The sequence below is a fragment of the Heliangelus exortis genome, chromosome 1 (assembly GCF_036169615.1).
Source record: "Heliangelus exortis chromosome 1, bHelExo1.hap1, whole genome shotgun sequence".
NCBI lineage: Eukaryota > Metazoa > Chordata > Aves > Apodiformes > Trochilidae > Heliangelus > Heliangelus exortis.
The window spans coordinates 77,826,570-77,844,771 of NC_092422.1; the positions used below are offsets into that span (position 1 = coordinate 77,826,570).

The 18,202-nt window shown below is 39.9% G+C and overlaps 1 protein-coding gene across 1 annotated transcript in view; it reads left to right on the forward strand.

Moving 5' to 3' along the window:
* Positions 1 to 18,202, forward strand: part of PHEX (phosphate regulating endopeptidase X-linked) — a 105,662-nt gene that overhangs the window by 49,961 nt on the left and 37,499 nt on the right. Inside the window, exon 12 of the mRNA XM_071749828.1 lies at positions 1,819 to 1,920. Within this exon, the coding sequence (XP_071605929.1) occupies positions 1,819 to 1,920 (102 nt within the window). The remainder of the gene's footprint in view (positions 1 to 1,818; positions 1,921 to 18,202) is intronic.

The following is an 18,202-nucleotide window of genomic DNA, read 5'->3' on the forward strand; positions in this document are numbered from 1 at the left end:
CTGTTTTTTTATCCTGGCTTATGCAGATATATGGCATATATCTGTCTGTGATAAGCAAATCCTGAGTAATGGGTAATATGGATTCTTTTTCCCCTATGTTTTGTCACTGATGCTTCATAGCTTAGATACTTCTCTCCATTTATCAAGAAAGATGTTATTTGTGTCTAAATATAGCACTGTTTCTAACCCAGAGTGCCTGCAGTGTTTCTTAGAGCTATGCCTGAGCAGTTTCAGTAATAACTTTGATAGCAGGAATAGGTTTCTCCCTCTGTCCCCTGCAGCTACAGCTGGTGCATAAAGCCTAAATATACACCAGGGCCCAGCTGCAGTGCTTGAGTTTGAACTTGTAGCCTCTGAACACACGGAGTTCACCTCATTAGTGCAGGAAGTTAATTGAGTCAGTGCTCTGTCATCAATATCTTTAAGTTACCTAATTCCCTTGGATGTAGTTTACTGTGGCTGTTGGCTGTTTAGTTATATTTAATGCTAGACCTCTTCCAGTTGTCCTGTATTGTCTCCATCAATAAGAAAATGTTTTTTTGAAAAGAGTAAAAAAAGATGAAGAATCAAGGAGTTTTTCTAGGTTTTGTCTGGCTCCACCACAAATTTAAAACAGTTTCAGATTAAAATATACATCTGATACATACATGTCAATTTAGCTTAAGGTAATTCTATTTTCCAGGGTTTAGTCCCCACTTTTAATGGCATTTTAGAGCTACCAGATCTATAGAATAAAATTCTGTAAATCTCTGCTACTTGACATTTTCATTATTTTTAAATGCAACATAACTGATAATGCAAAAATCCAACGGGTCTTCAAGTATTGATTATCTGTCATCTCTTGTGCTATCTCAGCTCTGGTTTGTTCTGTGCTAAAGGACTGCAGTGATATTTGGATTCCCTGAATTGCCTCACTCACAGTATTCTCAGTGGCTATCAGTCATGAGGTTTATCTACTGAAATAAATAGAAGCAGCTGATTGCATGCACCTTGCTGGCCTGTGCTGCCAGACAGATGCATAGACATGAGGGCATTTCTGCTCTTTAGATTAATATAATGCACTTCTTAGCCATTAGATTTCTTGTTTTCTCTTATTTCAGGGTTTTCTTAGTGTGCATACTCACTAAACACTTCTCTTATTCATGTTTTTTTACTTGCTTGTGTTATAGCCATGGCTTTATGTAGATGTCTGGAGAAGCATCCAAGCTAAACTGCTGGAGGATTTTCCTAGTTTGTGGTGGTTCAAGACCACAGAAGCAGTTCAGGCAAGGGTAAAAAAAAAAAAAAAAAGGGTAGGAGTACTTCAGTACTTCACAAATACAGCTAAATACAGGCTTAATATTTAGACACTGTTTTGTGTTTGGATCGTGATGCTGTCAGCCCAAATTCAGTCCTTTGGCAGTATTAATAAGGTGTATTTCACTCTGACATAAACCAAGCAATGCTACGAATACTCTCTCTGCAAAAAAGGCTTTATTTGTGCAGCTGCCTTCCATCTTTCTCCTTCTTCTGCATGGGCTGGTGATCTAGTACTAAAGTGTCAGATATCTCCCCAAATCACTGCAAATCTCCCAGGTTTATTTTAGGATTTCAAGACAGATGTGTGGTACACCTGAAGGAAAACAAAATGAAAATGAAATTATTTTTAGAAGAAGTGTCTAAGGACTGGAGACAGAAGAAATTCAACTTCAAGAAAGAACAGCAGATACTATCTGATTTTGGAGTCATTCATGGCCTAACCAAAGCCAAAAAAATTTTCTTATAATGATTCTGCCCTGACATATTTTACTGGCAAGTGGTTTGCTAAATATTTTGCAGATGGAGGAGTTGACCGAAGGAATTCGCTGGGCTTTTATTGACATGCTGGAAAAGGAAAATGACTGGATGGATGGTGAAACAAAAAGAAAAGCTTATGAGAAGGTAAAAAAGATAAATGTTGAATGGGTAAAATCTTAATGTTTTAGTGGACACTTGAGTGAGAAAAGAAAAAGAATGTCATGGACTTCACTTGCAGTTAACATTTACTTATCTGTAGTTTTGTTTGAAGGAACACCTGCCACATTTGTTTGGATAGAAGCTGAGCTGCTGGAGCTCCTACTTCTCTGCTGAAGTTTTTTTGTTACCTTGTTCTTTCTCCCTTGCCTCCATCTTTCCCTGTGTGTCTCTGACTGATGCAGACTTTGAGCTCATTTCAGATTTGCCTGCACAGTGGCTTTTGGCAAGGTTTTCATCTTGATTGGGATGTCAGGGGCACACCAACCAACAAAGAGAAAACAGTGTCTAAAACATCTGAGACAACAGAGGATGTTTAGTGTCAAGATGGAAGCTCCAGCCTAGAAAGGAATATGAGACTAGTTTGGATCTTCTCCTGCTCCAGTGTCATAGTGGGAGGCCTACCTTGAAAGACATTTTCCAGGAGTGCAACAACCATCCCAACTAACACTTATCCCCTGATAAAATAATGCCAGTTATGAGATGCTGTGACCAAGGACGGCATTCACTGGTCGTGATTACTTTTAGATGGAGAGACAGTAAAATGCAGGAGGTGAAGGTGAAGGCAAAGGCATGAGGAAGTATTCAGAGCTCCCTTTTCACTCTGTTCCCACATTAATAGCATATGATACGTGGAAAGGGATCTTGTCCAAGTGCAGAGCTCTGCTCCTAGAGCAGCAGTTGGAAGGAGCATAAATAAATAGTGAAGGGCAATGTGTAAGACTGTCCTTATTTGTTGAGTCAATGGGATGTCAGTGAATTAGTAAATACCTTATTTGAATAAACTGACACTCCAGTGTCCTGAACTGTTCCTGCTCAATGTGCTTGAATAAAAATAGCAGTGTTTTGATTTTAAAACAAACACAGACTTCAAAGATTTTTGGTGATTCTGATGAATGCCTGTTGAGACATTTCATCACTGGGAAGTTTTAAATTCTGTATACAGCCCATTGGTATTTTATCCAGCAGTGGTCTTCACAGATGAGACAAATGAGGCAGAGCTGCATAAATTCACTAAGCAACTCTACAGAAAGAGAATAGTTAGATGCCACTAATTTCCTTCCAACCTGATAGTAAATGGACGGCAGTTATTACTTCTTACTGGCTGTTATGCTTTTTTTTTTTTTTTTACTAGTAATACCCTTAGAAATATGATGATCTGTAATTTAGGTATTTGACAAATTTGATGCTAAGGAAGGCCCAGAAGATTTTCTAATTAGATCCTTAATAGAGATAATTCTGTACATCTTTACAGGCAAATCTGATGTTGTCTTCTAACAAACAATCTGCTTACCCATTTTGTTCAGAATTTGCTACCTCCCTTTCAGCAGAGAAGTAATAGAAGCATTGCATCAAACTAATTACCTCCCTAAAAAGCTCTCCCTTTCCCAATTTAGGTAGGGTATTGTTGAGAAGGTAGGTTAGATCTGTAGGTAGAGATCCCTGTTTCTCTCTGTTGACACATTTAGGAAGCTTATGGCACTTTGCTCCCAAATTAGGCATCTCATTTAAGTTTCTGAAGTTAATGGGGTGAGTCTGGGCCAAACAATGCATGACAGACTAAATTCAAACAGTACAATAAAAAAAATACTACAGCCATAGTACTACAAATAGCAAATAGATCCATTCTCACTGACTTGAACACAATTTTATAGTTTACTGGTGTAACAACAAGGTCAAGCTTGTAAGACATGTGCTATATAATGGCTTAGGAATTGCAGCAACAATTATGCAGTAAGACTTAGACCTGTAAGTTTAAGTTTAGTTTCACAGAAACTGCTACTTGGCTAGACAAAAAGAATCTAGAGAGGCATTTTAGTAGATTTCCAGCCATAAAGTTTGTGTGTGTTTATTAAATACTATTAATTGCTGATGATAGACATAGGATTTGTCCTGGAACATTTGGATGGGCATGTTTTTAATTCAAGAGATAGATTGATTATATGCATGGTCAGATAATTGACACTGGAAATCTAAGATTTATAATACAACAGAACCTTCAAAATCTGTTTATCTGTTCAAATTAAATCTCATGACATTATGCTGTCAATTTTTTAATACCTATGCTTTAATAAGGCAGCACAGAAAACAGGAATTTTGGGATGGGGAATGGCTGGGCTTTTTTAAGAAAAAACAGTATTACTTTATTATATAGATCTGCAAAAAAATTATATTTCTTTATCAATAAGTGTCGGCCACATCTGTGAGGATAATGCAAGTGCTGTGGATTTCACAATTTCAGAAGCAGCTCAGTTTTTTCTTGAAGAGCAAGTTGTATCATCCTGGTGGTCTTCTCAGTTTATTCTTATTTTTTTATACCACTATCAAAACAGAGACTACTGTTATGACAGAGCACAGTAGGATGCTGAAGGCACCTTCTTTCAGACAAAGGCCAGAGAGAACTCTCTGCTATTACCTTCTGTATAGACAAAGTGTAGTATTGTAGTGAATTATTGCTGGGCTGCGCCAAATAATACATAATAATACATAAAACAACTGTTCTAGTTCTCTGGGGTTAATAACACATCTGTAGCTTTCTTTTTATTGTGTCAGATATTCTGCTTATAAATAATAAATTTCAGTCCCATGTGAGCATCTTGTGCTTGTTTCCATAACAAAAGATGGCACCTGCTTCATTATTAATCTGATATCATTCCATGATAAGGTCACCTAGTCTGGTGAATGAAGGCAAGATGGTGGATGTATTTTTTTCTGGATTTTAATAAGGCTTTAGATACTGTCCCTCACAGCTACTTTCTTGGACAAGCTGCCCAGCTGTGAGATGAGCCCTTACAAGATGTGCTGGCTGAAGAACTGACTGAAGAGCAGGGCTCAAAGGATTGTAGGGAATGGGGCTACACCTGCCTGGTGACTGACCACCAGTGGTGTTCCTCAGGGCTCAGTCTTAGGCTCAGTTCTGCTCAGTGTTTCTGTCAATGATCTAGATGCAGGAACTGAATGCACCATTAACAAATTTGCTGTTGATACCAACCTGGGAGGTGCTGTTGACCCTCTGAAGGAACAAGAATTCTTGCAGGGGAATCTAAGTAGGTTGGAGTTTTGGACAACGATTACTTGGATGAAATGAAATAGGTTTAAATGTGGGATTCTTCACCTGGAATGGAAGAATGCTGGGCAGAAGCATAAATGGGGAGAGCAGTGGCTGGAAAGCAGACCTACAGAAAGGGATCTGGGGGTGGTTGTTACCATCAGGTTTAATATGAGACAATTGTGTGCCCTGGCAGCCTAGAGGGCAAACTCCATCCTGGGGAGCATCAGACACTTTGCACCAACTGCTCAAGAGAGGGGATTATCCCACTGTATTCAGTGTTGGTGCTGCCTCACCTTGAGAACAGTGTGCAGTTCTGGACTCCATCATTAAATGGGCATGAAGTTATTTGAATGTGTCCAGGGGAGAGTAGCAAAGCTGGTGAAAGGGCTGGGAGGCCTATCCTATGAGGAATGGTTCAGGATTTGGGGATTGTCTAATCTGGGGAAAAGGAGACTGAAGGGTGACCTTGTTGCTCTCTACAGCTTCCTGAGGAGGGGAAGCAGAGGGAGGTGCTGAGCTCTTCTCTCTGGTATGCAGTGATGGGATGTGTGGGAATAGTTCAGAGCTACATCAGGGGAGTTTCAGGTGGCACTAGGGAATATTTCCTTAACAGTAAGATAATCAAGCACTGAAGCAAGTTTCCTAGAGAGGTGGCCAGTGCCCCAAGCCTGTCAGTGGTTAAGAGGCATTTGGACAATGCCCTTAATAATATAACATGCTTCAATTTTCAGTCAGTCCTGAAGTGGTCTAGCAGTCTGACCAGGTGATCCTTGTGGGTCACTTCCATCTGAGATATTCAATGTTCTATTCTATTAGATTCTATTTTTGTTATCAATTAAGTAAAGAAAGGAAATTGTTAGCTAGGTAAAGAATGTCTTGGTCTTTTATCAGTAGCTGTCACATTGTCCCTTATAGCAATGCAGCATAGAGCTCCTGCCTGAAGTTCCATGTACTTTTCATCTGAAGTTTTAATCTCATTGCATTATTGATTTCTTTGAATGTTCTGGAAAGAAAAGCACTGTAAAAACTGGGTTTTGTTTACTGGGCATGCGTCATTTTTCAACTTTAGGCATATTTATGTCATCAACAAATTTTTAGTCATTTCCTGAAAGAAGAATAAGGTCAATGAGGGATTTGGAAGTGGACTTTAAGCACTGAGAGCCTTCCTAGAAAAACATCTCATCTTAGACTACTCTTCTGTTCCCCATAGTGATTGTATTGTTTAGATGACAGAACTGTAACGCAAATGACTCGGTGGGTTTAAAGAGAATTAATTGCATATCCTTTCTGTGATTGGGATACTCACCATTTTGTGTGTTTTCTGCTGCATGTTTTCTGACTGATGTCCACAATTTTTGTGCACTTGGCTGAAGCCAAACTTGTATACCTTGCTGTCAGCCTGATGCTTTTCAATCAAAGCGACCACTGACCTCTGAAGAACTTACAAAAGGCCCTCTGGTAGAATCGATGCTTGCATTTTGCTCTAGGCAGCCTGTCAGCTCCATCTAATCACTGAAATCTTTCTCTGCCTGTGACTCTCTTTGTGTCTGTTCTGTTGTTTTAAATTACTCAGAGGGTGCACTGCTAATCTGATGAGTCCAAGTTATATTAAAAGGATCGAATCAAGTAGTCCATGTGACACAGGGAACAATTGTCTTGCAGCCTTGATTTCTGAAAATCACTCTTTTAGCCCTTGTATACTCTGGAGTTAAGGTTTGACTTTCCCTCTGTAACGAACAGTGGAACGGGATAACATCTTACAATTTCTTTCTCTCCTCCCTCCATTCCTCCCTGTCTGTGATTGAAACATGGATTTCAACCAAACCATCTGAAAGCCAGTCTTGCAAAGAAAATTTTAAACAAGGTTAAGGTGACTGGGTCTGTTTTCATGTGCAGTTCTCACCTAGCTCTCTGGATGGAGCTCATGCTGCTTCCAAAGGAGCTCTCAGCATTTCTCTCTGTGCTGAGATGCTGTTTGCTGCCCTGTCCTTCCTCCTCCACTAATCTATGCAAGGTTTGCTTTATTGCTCTGTATTTGACCATGCCTGTTAATCTCCCCAAGTTTAAATGGAGATCTCTGATTAAAAATAAAAAAAAAAAAAAAAAAAAAAGAAAAGAAAAAAGAGAAAAAAAAAAGAAAAAAGAAAAGAAAAAAGAAAAAAGAAAAAGGTTCCTCTTCTTGCCCTTTTAGCCTCTCTCTTTCATAAGGGTCATTAAATTTTGCCCTCATTTGAAGGACATAGAAATTATTCAAATGAGTGCAGTGACTGGCAACAGCCTCCAAGTACGTGGTCTGTGAGTTATAGAAGCTGTGCAGAAAGATCCCTTGGCTATTCAGGTGCCTGGTGAGTTCAGGGCCACCTTGCAGCCTCTGAGAAAGATGTGAGATGAGGAGGGAAAAGGGGAGAGACAGGAGGCCTTTTTTTGGCCTTACAGTGAAGGTGCAGATTGCTTCCAGCTTTGTCAGCCAAGTGGTATTGACAGCTGCATTTTGTAATGGGGACTTAAAAGGAAAGGGAGAACAGGCAACTGAAACTCCATTGACACGACTTGTGTGGTCAGGGCTCTCCTCTTGAAAATGGTTATTTGTTGCTGCTGCTCTTTAAAGGATAATTCAGTGGAAGATCATCACAGAGCTGTAAAATTATTCTCTTTCCTCAGCAGGAGCCCTTATTTTTATAAATATTTTTTTTTCCTTCCTGAAATGCCCTTTGTGCTTGGGTTTAACTGCAGGCTTGAAAAAAAAGAGACTTTTACACAAAAGCGTGTTTTCTGAAAGTCTGCAAATCTCCTGTAAAATAGTCAGTGTTGTAGAAAGTTATTTTTTTTACTTTGCAGTACTATTTTTAAAGCGTGGATGATAAGCCAAAAAAGCCCACTTGTTTTTTCTCTAACAAAAGTCTTCTGCAACATTATTAACCTCTTTAGGTCACGGAGCACAAATTCCAAGGTCACTGTGCAATCATTTTTTGCCAATTGAACTTGGCTGCTGCTTGGCTTTATTTCTCTCTAAGGAAGCTTTTCTCTGTATCTCCCTGAAGACTGAAGTGAGAAGACCACAGGAAAACCTAAGGGCAGTACCTAACTATAGGTGTCTCTCTCAGGCAGTGTTAGGGACATTTGTTTAGCCTACAGGGTTTGTTCTGCTGCTACAGAGAGCCCCAGCAAACCTCCCTAGATAACACAGTGTCATTGAGGCCAACAGCCCTTAGGAAATCAAGAGCCATCTGTACAAGCCCTGGTTTCACAAAGTGTAGGTACTTTAAATGAGGTAGATATCCATGGGTTACCCCACTGAAGCCATTTGCTTGTCAGTTGGAACTTACTGGCTGGATCCAGCCCTCCAGTCAGCTCGCTGATCCTTGTCATCTTTCCCAGTTCTCCATGGTCTCTCTCTCTCTTTACATTTGGGTGATTTCACTACAAACATGACAGCCATACTGCTCAGACCAGAGGCCCAGTGTCTGGCTCGGACAGTCTGGCTACTGCCAAACAGTAGCAAATGTTTAGAGATGAACATAAGGACAGGGCAAGCATAAAGGGATACATTCCCACTATCCTCTCCTGGCCTCTGACAATCTGCAGCTCAGTTGCTGCCTGAGCCAGAAGTGATGTCTTTGTATTTATTCATATTTTTTTCTGCTGAGAGTTTGCCTAATGACTTTTTGAACCCCCTACAATTTTTATCATCCGCAACTTCCCATGGCAATGAGCTCCACTGCCTCACTGTGCTCTGTGTGAGAAAGTATCTCCTTTTGCTTGTCTGGAAAATATCATTTCTACATTTTTGTAGTGGGGAAGCCACAGAATCATCATTGCCCGTCATTTCCTCATGTCACTCTTGTTCATAAACCTGGCACAGCAACACATCCAGGCAGTATGGAGCCTCCTCCTTTTGTTCACATAGACTGTCCAGGGTGTGCACTAGATACAGATCTGAAAAATAACTTTTCATTTAGATCTGAGGCACCCAGACAAAATGTCCAGACACTGCAGAATCAGGAGCTTAAATTAATCTTGCTTAAGGCCATGCTAATTTTGCACCAAGATGACAAAGCACCCCATCTTGAGAGTGGGCATTGGGCATTCTGCAAAAAGAAAAAATGCCTTTTGTGCCTCCTTATGGGATCTGTGGACCCATTCTATGTAGAATAATGCAAAAGTAAGACAAAAGCACCAGTCCTAAATCTCAGTGCCTCCCATATCCCAAGTGGACATTTTTTGGAGTGAAGGCCAACACAAGGCTGACAGAATGACACTTCGTAAAGGATGAGGGGTGGAGTTTAAAAACCAAACATCCCAAGACACCTTTTCCAGATTTTTTTAAGATTACTTTACATCTTTATTTCAGGGTTCTCTGAGAATTTCACAAAGCATAAGACGAGTGCTAACAAAGCTGCCAGACTCTCTTCAGAAGAACTGGGAAAAGCAAGGGAAATTTCCAAGGGCTCTAACTGTATTTGGGCACTTAATTCCTTTTCAAAACCCAATGGGGTTAACTGCTGACTTTCAGATTTACTGTTTTTTTCTAGGAAAATTTTATTTAGATCTTCATGGAACAACCTTGTCATTTCCAAATGGGAAAATATATTTCTGCTTAGGGCTAATTGAATCATGTCCACACTTTTCCTTTGTAGAAGTGAACTTTCCAAAATTAGGACAGTCTCTGTCTGGATTAGAACTTTGATGCAAAAGTTTAAGGTCCTTCCTGTATTGTAGCTGTTGCATCACAGGGAGCAATGAAGAAGTCTACAGATAAAGTAAAAACATAGCTTGGAGTTCATAAGATACACATTTTAACTCAGTTTCTACATATCTACAGTTTGCTTGAATGTTAAATGTGTCACCAGGAGATTATCTTCATGGTGTAACTCATCTTTATCCTACCATGTGCATGGACATGTGAAGAGAAGGAGGCATCTCCACAGGAATCAGGAAGTGAAATAGGTCCCATGAAGCTCAAAAACTATAGAGGGGATTTGAAATGTTTCCTCAGCTAGTTTGGAATTTGCTCAAGACATTGAGGCTGCTACTCCAACACCATCCTTGAGATAGCTGTTTGGAAAATGCCAGTGTTTAGGGTAATATTTTTCACATAGAAGATACAGACACCACAAGGTACTTTCCTTCTAGTGTAGAAGTGTTCCAATCTTCTCTAAATAAAAGTAGGTCTTCACTTTCCATCAGATTAACAACACATTTTTTTTTTTTTTTTTTTTACTTTTTTTGTTTTGGTTTGGTTTTCTAAGTCAAATATTTAATTCTCATTGCAAGCTTTAATTTTTGAACTTAAGAAATAATCTCTCTCACATCTTCAATTTAATCTAACCTTCTCAGGAGGACTGGGTTTTCCTGTTCAGTAACCACAGGAGATGTTCTTCTCCATTGGCCAGAGTTAAAACTAATAGCCATGGCATGTTTGCTTATCTCTTATCTCTGGGGTTAGATCACTGCTGTCAGCCTCTCCCTTGTTATCTGGCTGCTGCTACTGCTCACTCAGTTGTGCAGGGTTGTCAGTTCCATTAATAACCTGAGCACCATGCAAACAGATAGTGGAAAACAGGTGAGGGGAGAGGAAATTGTATTTAACCCTGGTCTTGCAGTTGTCATTTTTCAGACTCTGCCACAACTCCATAAGGCCAGGATGGGTGCTTGACATCAAAACACTTGTGACAAATCTCATGCTTGAAATAGAAGGAGGGAGACAGATGGATGAACACACCTGCAGATGCTCAGAGATCAGGCTAAAACTGAAGCTTTTGTGGCAGAAATGCAACATGAAAGCATTGGTATACTAAAGGTCAGATTAGTCCTTCCAAATGGCAGGAAGTCTTCCACCACCCTTGGAAGTCTCTAACTTAACCTTAACCAGTTCCAGCTTTAACTTTCATTATCTGTATTTTACTAAGTAAAACTGCCTTCTGCAGGGGAAGAGTTACACTGACATTGTAGCCCCCTGGCTCAACATTAACAGATCCTGAGGTATGGGAGCCCCATTCTCTGTATGGAGGAGGAGTCTACAAGGGTGTGCTCAAGTATCCACTTAGCATTCCCTCTCTATTTCCAATAAACATGCAGTTCCTGGCTGTGGTGATCTCCTGTCCTGTATGTGCCCACCTGAGGCACCAGAAGGAGATCTGCCTGCTCACTGGGAGCAGGTAGGAGGCTCAGCAAGGCAGGGCATGGGCTGGGGCTCCAGCAGAGAACCTCAGCCTCAAGCACAAAGCTGTCCAGGTCCTTAGCAGTGCTTTAACCTGCTCAGGTGTTGTGCTAGTCACAGAGTTCTGAAGCAAAACTGTGAAATGTTTAAATGGCTTCAGGTGCTGGTATTGCTGAATGTTACTCTTAGAGGAGCTTTACCAGGAGGAGGTCATCAGACTCAGAAATTCACTTCTTTAGAAGCTGGGGTGCTGTGCCTAGGAACAAAGACTTCCTCCCCCTTAATGAGGGAGCTTCAAGGTGTCTTGTGCTCAGTTTTCTGGTGAATGTGGTGAGTTCCATCATGTGTAAATAAATACATGTGTATAGTTTATTTAAAATAAAAATATGTGAAGATTTGAAATATAGAGATATTTGGTCTTGAGTAGGAAGTAGAGCATTTTCTGCAAATGTTTTTTTTTTTTATACTCCACAGCTTACTTTTTTGTCTATGTATGCATCTGCTTTCTCCCCATATATTATAAGGCATGGACAACTAGTTCCATGCTTTCTAGTTACATGCTTACTGATGGTCAGGATCCCTGTTCAAGTAAAAGGAATTACCCCCCAGAGGGAAATCCTGCAAGTGCTGAGCCAAGAAATGTTTGTGTTTAGGTACTCAGTCCCTTTTTCTATTTTAGAGTTGTGTAAGAAAAAGTCTCTTCTGTGTCTGTTCTCAACTGGACCTAAACTAGATCTGGTGCTCATTTGTGGCTAGAAATAAAAAGAGATTTTTTTCACATTAAAAAAAGTTGTTCTTCAACCTTTTCTTAAGCAAAGATAACCTTGAAAATGTTAAATGAATATAAACTGATGCAAGCAGAGGCTAAGGTCAGAAGTTGTCCCTTTCTGGAACAGATTATTCAGTTTTGCATAAAACTGCCAAAAAAAAAAAAAGATTGTTGTAACTCCTATCCCATATGGCTGTGATGGGGAGAAAGCTCACTTGCCCCTTCCCAATCCCTGAGGCTGCCCCTCACTCAGTATTTGGTGTCAGAGATGTCCAGCACATCAGGCTTTTTGGGTCCTTGGGGGCTTTTATGTCATGAGCCCAAGGAGTTTTGTTAAACTTGATGCTTTCCCAGAGCTAAAACAAAAACAGCAGAAAAGATTTGGCAGAAAGGTGGTGTGCTTTACAGCAAGTGGTGGCATGACAATGGGAGTACAGGTCAACTGATGAGTAGCCCTGGCTCTGAGCAGTGAAATGAGTCCAGAAGGGAGTTTCTACAACAAAAATCATAATTTCTGCAGCTCACGGATGAACTGAAGCCCAGCAAAGGTGGCTTTTTCTTTGTGTTATTGCAAATTCTTAGGATTCTAGTGCAAAATTTGTTTGGTAAGGATAGCTGATGTAGTTTCAAAAGACACAATTTTCAGTTGGGTGCATCTGGCTAGTTGGCTGAATTTTTTTCTATTTTTAACTTAAGAGACAATTGTGTTAGAAAATGTAGAATACTGCCTGAAAAAAAAGGCACGAGAAGGCATAGTGTTCTGAAGTGTTAAGGCTGTGCCCAAGCTTAACTCGGGTGCAGGAGCTATTAGAGCCCTGCCAAAGGCAGCTTAGCATCATATACCATGGGTCAGATGTATATACCAGCATGACAGTAATGATGGTCTGTGCCTTGAAACCACAGCATTTCTGCTTGTTTGAAGTGTAACTAGAGGCTCTCCTTGCTGTCCACACACTCCCTGGTACAGTCAGGCCCTCAGTGATCCTGGAATCCTCACGCTGGAATGGAGCTTTCACTGCTGCTCTGCTGCTGAGATCCCATAGAGCAGGCTGAGCCAGTCTGTAAAATTTGTGCACCATCCTTTCTTGGGATCCACAGGTGTGGGCTCAGTTCCACTGGGAACCCAGAGACCCTCAAGACTGCCTGAGGATCTTTGCACAATAAGGGTTGGGTGTAAAATATGTCTTTTTCCAGGTACTCAGTAGTCCTGGTCTCTGCAAGTGCATTTATGTAGTGCATAGTCACAGAGGACGATATTTGCTGTCTACCACAAAGAAATATATTTAATCTAATGAGCTGTGGTTCTGTTCACAAGAGACAGCATTTATGTCTGTTGTATGTAATATTCTATGTATAAAAGAATGAAATTGTCATACAGAGGTCAGAAATAGAATATGGAATGCAAATAGAATGGGCAAAGGAATTCTTTTCCTTAGCAAAATTAAAGTAAAGGAATGAGTTTGGAACCAAGCTGCTAGAAGAAAATATGTAGATTTATTAATTTTACTGCTGCATCGACTAAAGAGTTATGCTCATGAAAGTATCACAGTGAATTTGTATTTTTATACAAGTAAAACTGTTTCCTATTTTCTGTGATTTAGTTCGGCTCTATCTAAATTAAATAAAGAAATTTCATGTGGGATTAATTTAATATTAAAATTTAATTCCAGTGAAATTATTGTCACAGTGCTTTAACTGATGATTGGGTCTTTGTCTCTGAGAGCCAGAAGCAAAACAGATTTAGATCAGGAATGACTGACACTCTCGTGTATTTTTTTGCTTTTTCTGACTCTTCTGTGCATGGCAAACCTACTAAACTTCTAGGTGTTTGCATCTTTATGGTTAGTAATAATAGTATTGTCTTTCTAGATGGTGGATATTAAGACTGAATATATAATCCTAACCAACAGTTTGCCTAGAAAAGTTAATGTCTCTCATCCTCTCTGTTTCCTAGGATGGTAATGTATAGTATGGTATTTTTAAGTGTGATAGGTAATATTTTCTTCTCAGGAAGTTTTTCTGGGTGAGGCTTTAGTTTCAAGAGGTTGCCCTGGTTTGGGCCCATTTGCCATTCCTTCTCTGCTTTTCCACATTGGGTGTTCCCAGTGTCTGTCTTGAGCAGGTTCCAGGTCTTGGTGGATCTCTCTGGTGATTCAGCTTATTGACCTGGTGGAAAATCAGCTGGGGAAAAAATAGATTTCTGCAATGTTAGTGGACTGAGCAGTCTCCCAGAAAGATTTGGCAAGGAGCTGAGGCATCTGATGGAGGCTGTGGGTACAGACAGTGTCATCATAAGTATGGTCAGAGATGGGAGAAGCAAGGAAAATGGGCAAAGATTAGGACATTTTTTTCATTGGGCTGCACAATGGTATTAAAGGCACTCATCTACTTTTGAAATCACAGTGTGTATTTAAGTGAATCCAAATTTCCATCCTTGATGGATGAGCTCATTACAAGACCAGAAGGATAGCTGTATTTTCCACCTTCATAACTGATTAATTTAGAACATTCAGAATAATTACTGACATATGGGAGGGAGGGTTGTGGTGCATGTGAGGTGGTAGTATGTGACTTACTGAATGGACCACTAGCTCTGGAAAGTCTTGAAAATCTAGACAGTTTGCATTGTATTGTGCAAATATAAGGGGAAGGGGAAAGCTAAAGCCAACATTTAAAAATAGTTTCATGATTAGCCATACTCTGGAGTATGGATTACAGCCAGTTCGCTACAGATCAAATAATCTTAAAAATTATCATTTCAGGCCAACTCTTCGTATTTGAGTTGACACTTTACTTTTGATTGCAGTTGACTATGTGTAAATCCCTGACATTTTATATGTCCCCTGCATAGGAAATAGCATACAACATTAAGGTGGGCCCAGTCTACCTCCTACTCAAGTCAGTGGGTTACTTCCTTCTAATATGTATAGGACTGGGCTTTAGCCCTGTGTTGGAATTTTTCCATGCTTTACCAAATCCATCACTGTTTTTCTCGTTTGTATACATAAAACCTAAATAGTTGCAGTGGTATTTATGCAGCAGTTTTACCAGATGGCTCTCGAATCATCTGTTTTCAGTGAAAAATGAGAAGACCAGACACGTACATAAAGGCTGAATTAATCTTTGTAATTAAATGGAACATTACTTGGCCGTGAATGATTTTAGTCATCAGAATCTATTTCATGCTAATTTTTCAGAGAACTGTAATTGTATTAATTTTTTATATTTTTAGAAGCTTGAAACTTCATAAAGTTATTGTGAGTCAAGTTGATGTACAGAAGATCTGTGTCAGACTCATAAAACTTTGTCAGGGGCCAGATATATATTTTGTTTTGCTTTGTTTTACAGTAAGTGCAGTATGTCGGTACTTGGTGTTGCTAGCTGGGCTACAAACTATCCAAATCATACTCAGATGGGCTAAAAAAGGCTCTCAGAAGGTTCACACACCCAATTTAATTGCCAAGTAAGAATCTGGCTACACTGGAAAAGGGGATGCTTTGTAGCAGTGAAATACATTTGTAGTCCCACATTGGCAAGCTGCTAAGTCAAGAGTGAAATGTCACTTGCTAGTTTGTCCCTGTAGTTGACACTTGCCGTGCTCTCATCGTGGCAGTGAGACACACTGATGGATAAAATTCTGACTGTGCTGAAGCATCCCCTGCCTTGCATCCTGCTCTCTGGACAGAAAGCTCTGCTGGGACAGAAAGCAGTTGCCCTGTCTTAGTCTAAACCATGCTGCTGCTCTTTGTCACCCCTTGCAAGAGCTTCTCTCTTCCAATGGCAGAAGAGGAAGCCTGGGGAGATGAGTTTTCTTCATTTACCCAACAGCCTAAGGTAGGCTGAGTACTTAATGGTAGCTGGGGGAAATAACCCATCGCCCCTTCTCTTCCTGTTATTTAATATGCAAATGAGAGAAAGGAATTAAATGAGCCTTTAAGTCATAAAAAAATTTGTTCATGGTGTGTTTACAGCAGATTCATGTGCACTTACTACATGGCTGGTTCCTATACATTTGTCACATTTCATTTGCTTTCCCTGTATGTACGTTCATGCCTCCTGGGAGGCTGGTCTTTTAAACATACTTCTAATCTTATCAAGGGGAAAATACTGCCTCCAATTATCACAGAGCAAGACAGTCATAGAAGAGGTTTTCACTTTTTTGTGCTACATGAATAAGGAGTCTTCTGACTCCCATTAAATATTACTCAAGTGAAGAGAAAAGATAGCCAAGGAAGCAAGAGACTTCCAACATGCAAATTTAGAAACCTGCTTTTAATGCAATACTTACTAACTTGTCTGTTGTGTAAATAAATTTGACTGTGCGATGGGCTCAGCTGAATGGGCTTGGACCTGATGCAAAACCCCTGGGAAGAATCCCAGTTGGAGGAATTCCCAGGCACTTCAGAGGGCTTCTTACATCCATCCAATCATATGTTTTGCTTTATCTATGTGAAACAGTCCCTTCTACCAGAAACCACATGTCCTTCACTCTCAGGATCAGGGAACTTATGTGTCACAGCCTGGCACCTATTCTTCTTGCACTGAATGTCTGCCTGGGCTGGTTGTGCCTGGACCTCATCCCAGATTGGAGTCAGGATTTTGAGGGCAGCCCTTTGAAAGGAGAGGTTCTCTTGGTCCTTCTGATCAGGCCGACTTGTTCCTCTGTTCTTCCCATGCCAATGTGTGATTACATAGTTGAGATAAGGTGGCCCTGAGCCACTAGCTCAGTAGGATCTCAGGGTAGCATAGCATAACTCTAAAGTTTTGGCTGCATCACAGATAGCACTAGGACCAATCTGAGATGTGCTTTACCTGTATAGCTAAATGTGTCTTGCACATGACAATCAATTTGCTCTCCATCAGTTCTTGCTCTAGATGTTCTCAAAAGGGCTCCTAATGGATGTTGTTCATTTGTGATTGTAGATGTCTTAGAAGCTCTTGGATGTACTGACAATTTCTAATAGCAAATTATTAGGTGGTGTAGTATCAAGCTGTACTTTTCTGAATTTTTGTTATAGATCGCTTATGGAACATTTAAGAATATATCAGAATTACAGTGCTAGTATTATCTACACAGTGTTAATAAGTTCTATCTTAGAGTTTAGTCATTACAGAGTATAGAGCTGACTGCATGCCTTGCTCAGACTTCTGAAAAATACATATGATGGTAAAAAATTCTAAGCAATTAATAGAATAAAGTAATATTTTTCCTGAATATGTTACAAAATACAGATAGATTTTTCCATTGATAAAACATTAAAGTACTAGGAATGACATTATCTTTGAGTTTACTTTCAAAAATGTCTTGGAGGCAAACTCTGTTACTTACTAAAAAAAATTTGAGTAGTGTATGGCCCCTTATGCACAGAAACCTTTACCCTCATGACATCAGTTGTTAAAGGTGCAAAGCAATATGTGACCTAACAAGTAAGCCCAGCTCTCCTGAAGTAGTCTGGCTGGGAGAATCTTTCCCATCTTCCTCTTTTGACTCATCAGGGGCATGACAAGAGTAAAGGATTCAAGTGGCACTAAATTTAAAAAAAAATAAAAGTACTAATGATATGATTGATTATGATATTATGTGATTATACGTGATATTTAGGAAATTCTATGTCAGAGCTGCTATTAAGGAGCCTGTAGGAATCATCCTCATCCTTAGAGATGTTTGGTTAAGGACTGAAACCTAAAAGGGCCAAAACCTGGCAGTTCCAAGCTGCTGCTTTCAGTGGGCTGCTGCAGGAGAGACTTAGATGGATGTGGCAGATGTTCCATAAAGATCCCAAAATGTCGATGGGCTGAAGTGGAGATGGACATATTGTGGTCACAGCCAGACAGCTAACACCATGAGAAAGCGGGGCACATCTCTGCTTTCAGCAAAAAAGCACTGCCAGATTTAGGCTGGCTTCACATTCCTCTGCATTTACAGCCAGGGTGGTGTGAATTTATTTTCTTTCGTTTGGAAGGCAGTCTAGAAATTAAAAGTGTTTTTAAAGGATATAATATAGAACAAAAATGTTCTTTCATATGCCAAAATATAATAATTTTTGGTCAACATTGTGCTGGTTAAATCATTAGTGTTACAGTCTGAAGTAACATTAAAATTTATTTTGTTTTGGATCCGCAAAACAAAGTCCAACAGTAGTAGGGTTGGGTGCAAGGAGATCTTATTTGACAACAGACACAGGCAAAAAAAAAAAAATATAGAGCCAGGCAAAAGAGGGAGAGAGGA